Here is an 8,184-nt window from a genome sequence, read left to right on the forward strand (position 1 = left end):
AATCACATTCTCACGTCACCGTAACGAGGATATCAATCTTTGTCAAACTCTGTCAACCTTGTGTGGAGTATATACGTTTGCTGTTGGATGCATCTCACTCTCTCCAGTTGGCGAGAGTCCGGCACGATCGTACCGGAGGTAAACAAATGTAGGGTGAACCAAAGTTGTTGGAAGGACTGTAGATGGGTTGATGCGTCAACAAAAAACGGCTGTAACTGGCTTCTGATTGTCTTGTTGGTCTGGCTGGCTAGAAAGTGGCCGGTTTTGTGGACTTTTATGGTGACTGACTCATGCGTACGATTCGGCCGAAATACTGGTCCAACAAAAGTTGTATTATCCGTGGGTTTTCTTCCAGGTACAAAGATAGCGTTTGTACGAACTAAGATATATATATCCTGTGTGCACTCCCATTTGTCCATCAGACCGGAGATACATAAGTCCCTTCCTTGGTTGACTAAGTGCTCCGTATTCATTCTGTACACTGTTGTCCGGTGGCGTACAGTCATGTGATGTTATCCCAGCATTTGTAGTCTTGGGATAGCAGCAAGAAGCCAATATAGATGGATTAGATAGACCCGCTCCCTGTCGTCATTACACGACGACGCCTTTAATCGCCATGATCAACCCTGCACCACTATTATCAGCCATCGCACACCAATGCCGTAGTTCTTGATTTACCACCAGAGTTTGAGAGGAGATTGAGCCCTGATCAAATCGCCACTACTCCCCTTTCTTGCCGTAAACTCCATGCCCCACGACAAGGCTCGCCAGTATAATATCTGTCGGTGTTCGAGACCGGGTCTCTAGGCTCTCGTCTGCAAAGTTTCAGAAGTGAATACCTCGAGTTCTAAAACCCTGGCTAATGTACTGCTCTCTGCTTCCGAAGAGGCAAACTGGCATCCCCAAGGGGACTAGATATATGTCCCTCAGTCCAATCAATGCCGGATGGCCCGAGTGGTAAGCGCCGGGCACCGGTAACAACGGCCAAGCACAGCAGCACGGCACGAGACCGAACATGATGATGTTTGGCATCGCTGTTCGCACCGGCAAGCAGGCGGACAGGCAAGCCATCAGGAGTGACGTAGAAAACTCGAAGAGGCTCAAGATCGGTGCGATTCCGTTCAAGAAACGACTTTAGCAGAAATGCAACAGGTTCCAGGGCTCGAGTATGTAATGTGACGACGGGGCTTGTATAGCCTGGTTTTGCATTGTATGTGTTCGTAGCTCGTGAGTCTATCCTTTTGGATCTCATCGGGATCGTCCCTGAGCCCATTGCTCCTTTTCTAGAAGGAGAATGAAAAAAATAAAAATAAAAAACCACAAACACCATTGTTTGTGTCGGGTATCCTGTGAGCCAAACCCGACTCGAAAAAAATCCATCCACCTGGGATAGCCGTTCAGCGAGTGGTCACCCCTGAATGCGAAAACGAATGTGCCGAAGAGAAAAAAAAAAGGTATCTTATATACACTAGAAGACAAAGTGAGAAGCGTGGCTGCCCACTTTCAGACAAGCCTGTCCACCACAAACCCAGGTGGCTTAAAGAAGAAGAAAAACCCAAAACCCTGGCGCCAGCCCTTCGTAACTGGACGTGTCCCATAATCGGAAGATTCGTTCACCACCGGTCCAAAAGACTTAGGCAGAGGCGTAGGTCTGACCAAGAGCGCTGAGGCCAGAGCCGGAGGTGAGGACGCCATCGCTGGCCATGAAGTAGGAGTAGCGTTCAAGGAACGAGAGGCTGTCCAGCTTGGGAAGGTTGGTCTGGACGAAGCTGGAGATCTGGTCGCTGCTGCCGAAGGGAGCGAACTCGGTGAGCCAGACAGGCTTGCCGCCGCAGATCTCGTGGACCGACTGGAGGTGGTCAAAGAGGGTGGAGGCGGCATCGCACGGGGAGTACCAGTGGGTGACGCAGAATTCGTAAATGCAGCCGGCTTTATCGCAAGCGAAAACCCAAGACTTGAGCCAGTCGAGACCCTCGCCGGGAACGTTGCTGTTGGTGATGGCAGGGGAACCGATCTTGACCTTGCCAGCATAGGGGTTCATGTACTGGACGTGAGCGGCGGCAGCGGAGCCGGCGTCGAGGTTGCACTGAGAGACATTGTCACACTCGTTGAAGCTCAAAATGTGAGTCGAGCCCTGGGAGATGGCGGCATCGGCGTTCTGAGTCCAGCGAGCGGTGTGGGTGTCAATGGGACCCCAGAGCATGGGAACGTACTCGACGCCGGAAGCAGAGAGGCCGTTGTCTTGCGAGTCCCAGTTGTAGGCCCACGAACACTCCTTGCAAGCGCCGGTCATGAAGGCGTTGACCTTGGTGGGATCGTTGTAAGCGAGACCGCGCTTGCCACCAGTGGAAGGGGAGCTGTAGCTAGCGGCAGAGACCTTGGCAGGGGGTGCGGACGAGGCAGCGGGGACGGCGATGGCAGCCTGCTCGATAACGGGAACCTTGGAAGGGGAGGAGGGCTTGGGAACAGCAACGAGAGTGGTGCTAGGGGCAGCGACAGCGACAACCGGGGGAGGTGTCGGGGTCGGGACCACGATGGAGGTGGAAGTGGTCGTCGGGGCGGTGGTCGGGGGGACGGCCAGGGCGACGACCGGGGCGGTGGTCGAGGTGGTCGAGGTGGTCGAGGTGGTCGAGGTGGTCGAGGTGGTCGAGGTGGTCGAGGTGGTGGTTGAGGTGGTGGTTGAGGTGGTGTTCAGGGCCTGGGGAACCACAAGCTGGGCAACGGAAGGAACCGGAGCGGGAGGGATGGGAGTGAAAGAAGAGGAGCTGGTCGGGATGGGTTCGCCATCGGTGACAGTTACGGTGACCCAGTGGGTGACCATTTCGACCTTGAGAGCACGCTTGTCGGCGTGCATGTGACGATGAGCGTTGAAGCCCAGGGCCTGCTCGGCAAGAGCGAGCGAGGCGATAACCGAAAGTGCTTTCTTGGCGTACATGTTTGCAATTGTTGATGGGTATCAGTTTCAAGGAAGGTAGGTGCCTTTGCTTTGGGTAGGAAGCTGTTGATTCTTCTCTTAGTCCAGGTCCAGGTGCTTCGGAGAGACCAAGTTCCGGTTTTGGAATGAGGGTGGATATATCGTTGGTTGTGAATATACACAGAAAGAGGGAGTGATTCAGTTGCTTGTGGGTTCTTCAGTCTGTCAAAGACTCGAATAAGGAAAGTGATGCGGTTGTTGTTGTGAGCTTGAATGAACAACTAACTGCTGGGACACAAGGTCGGAGCTGGCGACCGTTGGTGAAGGAGTGTGTGTGTTGACTGAAGAAGGAACAGACAAGCAAGCCGGTTGGTGTGAGGAAGGGGGAACAGTAAAACGGAAGGAGTGTGTGGGGAGGGGGGGGAAGAAGGCAGTTTAAGAAGACGATGGGAAGGAAACAAATACGACAGGGACGTGGAAGGAAACAAACCTGGAAGAGGTGGTGGGAAGGCGAGGGAGGCTAGCCGGGGATGAAGGCACAACCTCAGATGCAAGTGCGGTTCGGTTGGCAGTTGCCAGTTTGGGCGCTGCGCTGGAACTGGGATGGGCGTGGGTCCCGATGGGTCGGGGCTGCTTTGCGATTCACCACGAGGAAGGAGGGGAGTGGGGGATGGAGGTACAACGCCATAGTATCCGTACGACCTTACTATAGGTACCTGGGTACGGATAAGTGTCCACCAACGAAGATGGCCCCTTCCTCCGTACCTGCCTATCCGCTCACACTAGGAGAAGAAGCAGGGGGAGGCAGGCGGGCCGGACGTGCGAAGTGTGTATCGCGCTTTCCGAGAAAGGTAGTAGTGCGGTTGCTATTGCTGCTACTCTTCTCTTGCCACATCCGAACAGCACAAGAAATCGTTATCTAGCAGGTGGAGCGCGCCCTTTCTTTTTCCAGATCGAGACTTGGGCATCATTCCTTCGTTAACGGTGTTGGTCAACTATCCGTTCGGAGCAGATCCCCTTGGGAGAAGGAAGTTGATGTTGTTGTTGTTGTTGTTGTTGTTGTCGGCCAAATCCTGAGTGGTGATTGACCGACACCAGCTGGTCAGTGTGGGAACCGTCGCCCCCCTTGGTGGTTCGTCAGAGCTTTGCCCTCTTCATCCGATTTCATGTTCGGATTTCTTTCTTTTGGTTTCGGGGATGATCAGCGTCTCACGAACATGCTTTTTTTCTCTCTGCTGATCCTGGTTATCTTTTGTGTTTTTGTGGCCCCTCTCTCCATAGCCCTGTGGTCTGGACACTCTTGCAGGCGCCCCAGTGGGCGGGGACAATACCTACACTACAATACGGGAGATACGGGGGACGCACTGGGCACGAACGCACGTGGATGGTGTGCTGGCGTTGCGTCCTGATGACAGGTGATTACCAAGGACTTCCTCGACTCTGCCAACTCGATGATGCCCCAGAGTTGCTGTCCAGAGCGGAGAGTAGCTGCCACAATGCATCGCAGGAGCAGAAGGCCCCACAATGACATAGGAGGACCAGTCAGGACGACCGGGTGAACGGAGGGCTGCTCTTTCTTTCTTTTTCCTTTCTTTCTTCTTTTTCCTCCGGCAAGTTTGAGTCTATTTCTTAATCAATCAAGTCTCGCTTGACTGGCCCTCTGCCCTCTACCGCGCATTATTGGCAAAAATCACATCGCTAGCCATCTCCGCCTGGTGCCAAACGAGGGAGAAACGAGCAGGGCAGTTTTGGGGTTGCCACCCACCCACACCCAGCGATAACTACGAATAGCGACATAGACATGGACCTAGGTAGCTTGCTTACCTAGACCTTTCGGCCAAAAAGAGGGGGAAGAGTACGACCGAGGCCTGCTTCTGCTTGAAAGAAGAACAATAGCAAGAAGCGCCATTTTCTGCCCCTGGCTTATGCAGGTACACGTTCGAGGGGGGGGCGACATGCTGCAGGAACCGGCATCACGGCGCAACCCTTTGGAAACACCGGGCGCGAAGGGCACACGTTACGGAATAGGGTACAACGACGCCAAGTAACTTTTACCAGTCGCCACTGCGAAACGATACCTACACTACATTGCCAAGCAAGTCCTGTTCCCTGCTTACCACCCCTCCCAACTCTCAACCGCCTGCCCCCCTCGAGGAGGCCCCCATCCGGACCAGTCAGCGATTGGCAACACGTTGTAGTTGCACTCTGGCTGGCAACGCAACGGGCACAAGCACAGGTGGCAGTCAATGGTACCGAATACGTAGGTGGGACGGAACTACTGCACGCAAGTCCCTCGCTCACCTCAGACAAACGGTGACAACGGTTGGCGTGATGCAGGTGAGAGAGGGCCAGACGGAAGCCGCCTCTTGGGTGACTACGCAGTATCCGTATGGCGTTCTCATCTAGGTACGTCTGCCGCCGGGTTCTGGCTCTGGATCAACTCCCTAGTGTTGGGTAGTGTAGATTTGTTGCCGGGTGCAAAAAGCCTCGACGCCTCTACTTGACGCTTGGCCGCATGTGAAGGGGGGAAAACCTGCCAAACCCCCTTCACACACCTCCCTCCATTAGGTCGGTGCCTCCACCAACGTCTTGCTTGTGGTGCTATCGATGACAATTCTCCCTACAGAAAATCCCTCTATTCGCCTCCTCCCCGAAAGGTTTCTACTCAAAAACTCGTCACCATGGTCTTGGACCCCGCTCCCTCTCTACCCCCTAATGATGAGAGCCCTACGACATCACCAGGGAGACGTGCAAAATTATCTCCAATGCGCCAGAGACAGAGCCATCACCGGATATTACCACCAAGGCGCGGCCCACCCTTTCGTGTCTTCGTCCGCCCTGACGCGGCCCCTCTCGGGGGTGGGTGAAGCCTCACAACCCATGAGTCACTTTCCCTGAAGGTCGTTGCCAGCCAGCAACCGCGCGGCCCCTCCCCCCCAATACTGACGAAGCCTCGGCTTGGGGCTTGGTTGGGTTGGATGGCCAGGCTCAGCTGGGCTGGAGGCGTCAGCCAGGGTTGGCAGGCAGAGCCCTATCATTTACGGACACACGTACCTGCACTTTAGAGTCCCGTATCCAGTCCCACGGCGCTAGTGTCAGACGGAGTTGGGACGGCGGCTCCGCGCTTGGGGCAAGCCGCTGGACAGTCAGTCTGGACTAGTAATACAGGTTGTAAGTGCTATTGTCATGGGAGAATGGGCCCGACGGGAGAGGCAACAAGGTCCCCGTTTCACCACTTTGGGCTGGGGCCGACCCACGTGATCGTCGTCGACTTACTTGGTGCTTTGACGCGCCTATCCCCTTTTTCGTTTAGCTGACCTGACTAGATAGTACGTGGAACCTGATGGATCTCTAGGGCGGACTGTCGGCATACGAGGTCCAGACTCATGTTCCCAGGCCTGGGAGTTGGCATCGTATCCAAGAAGCACACGACTGTTCGACACATCGATGGACCCTGTAGGGCCGACCCCAGTGCGCCGGCTGTGAAACCGTAAGCGAAATGAGCTCCCGCAGCCGCGGGGCAGATAGCCAGCGAATCCCATCCGTCATCCCAGAAGATGACGCCCATTCTGCCACTTGGCGCCCACTTCCCTGGCCCATTTCTGACAGCCGCCCAGCTGCTGCTCTACCCAAAAGGCAAACTAGTGCTAGTGTAGGTATCCGTACACCAACCGTAGAATGCCTGGTCTTCCGGATTATCCAAAGCTTGTCAGGCCCGACGATCGCGCTTGACACTCGACCAGCTCCTGAGGACACAATGTGCCAGGATGAGACGGCCAGCCCGGGTTAACTCAGCGCCACGCCGACGCTAGACCCTTGGAATGCCCCCCCTTCGGTTCCATCATTCGACGCTCTCATGCCGGCCACGGTCCTCGATCAGGGCAATCAGCACCATTCTGGACGCTCACAGCCTGTCTTATTCTGGCACAGTGGCCCCACTGAGGCTGAAGCCGACTTCCCGGGCATACGACTCAGAGCCGTGAGGCGCGCAAGATGGAGCAACTACCGGAAGTTCGGAACACGGGGGCTTCGGATAGATGCAGAGCATAAACGCAGCACAACAATTAATATTCGTCCGATGTCACTTGCTTTTACTTTTACCTCTTATCTTGAAGATTGAGTTTATGCACGACGATTGCACAGGAAAACACGTTTGTCCGCCCCAGAGTCCCCACAATGTTCGCTTTACGGTTCTCAGTGTTCGGTCAATCCTCCAAAGGCTGTTGACGTATGCATCAATCAAATCCCGGGTGCCTGCCCACCACGTCGCAAAAATCTCGATGTTCGGCCTCCATCTTCCATCTTCAACAACAAGTCAAGTGACGCGTCCACAGAAATCACTCACAACTCTGACAAAGTGTATTGGAAGAAAAACGCTACCGTGCTCGGTGGTAGGCCGGTCGAGATCCACACCTCCGGGGATGCCGTATTCCCGGGAGGAACCTATGCCCCGATATCGTCGTTCTCGCTTACCGGCGACCCACGACCGTTCAGACCTCGTGTGCCGACATCGTACAGGCCTCGCTCGGCGAGAAACAAGTATCTACTAGCAACATTCCTAGAGAGCCTTGCCTTGCGCAGCCTCCACGGCTACACCAATGACGGTTACGGCTGAAGATTACAAGTGACCAATGACATCGCGGCATCGCCGAACATGAGACTAGTACGGACACCACGGCGGGCTATCAATCGCCCGACGCCCTGCCACAATGACAGTCGTTGATAACGCCACACGTGACCGGGCTGCCTAGCCATCGACGTCGTGCCCGCTTCGAGCTGAAGGCAACGCCAGGTCAAATCTAGCTCGACCGTTGAAGCTGGTTTGCCCAGATCCAAGCCCTTCTCCGTAGCTCCTGGCGGGTGCATAATCCCTTTGCCAGATTGTCAAAGGAGCCGAATTTACTGCTCACCCGGACTGCTCCGGGAGACGATACCCGCGGCATCATGAACAATACTGCTCGGCCATCCCTTCCTCTGCTGGCCGCCGCGCCTGCTCTGAACGATTTCGATCACGGAGCTCTCTTCCTGAGTGACGAGCTGCTGCTGTTGGGGGACGAGAATATATACTCGAGCGAGACGCCTTCAGAATCGTCCCCGAACAGAGCGTCTCAGTCTGGAGCCGGGAACTTGGGCGGAGATGGGTCGATACAGAACTCCACTGCTCCGAGACAGCGACTTGAGAGGAGAAGACATACAAAGAGCCGAAGGGGGTGTTTCAACTGCAAGAGAAGGCGAATCAAGGCAAGCTTTCAAGTTGATGAGCCTTTGGC

The 8,184-nt window shown here is 55.1% G+C and overlaps 1 protein-coding gene across 1 annotated transcript; it reads right to left on the reverse strand.

Moving 5' to 3' along the window:
• Window positions 1–1,633: 1,633 nt before the first annotated feature.
• Window positions 1,634–2,935, reverse strand: GLRG_07364 (uncharacterized protein; the record flags this gene model as incomplete). Its single annotated transcript, XM_008098049.1, has 1 exon — window positions 1,634–2,935. One exon carries the CDS (start codon window positions 2,933–2,935, stop codon window positions 1,634–1,636), a length of 1,302 nt encoding a protein of 433 aa, XP_008096240.1.
• Between the last annotated feature and the right edge of the window lie 5,249 nt (window positions 2,936–8,184).

Source organism: Colletotrichum graminicola (genome assembly GCF_000149035.1).
Source record: "Colletotrichum graminicola M1.001 genomic scaffold supercont1.30, whole genome shotgun sequence".
NCBI lineage: Eukaryota > Fungi > Ascomycota > Sordariomycetes > Glomerellales > Glomerellaceae > Colletotrichum > Colletotrichum graminicola.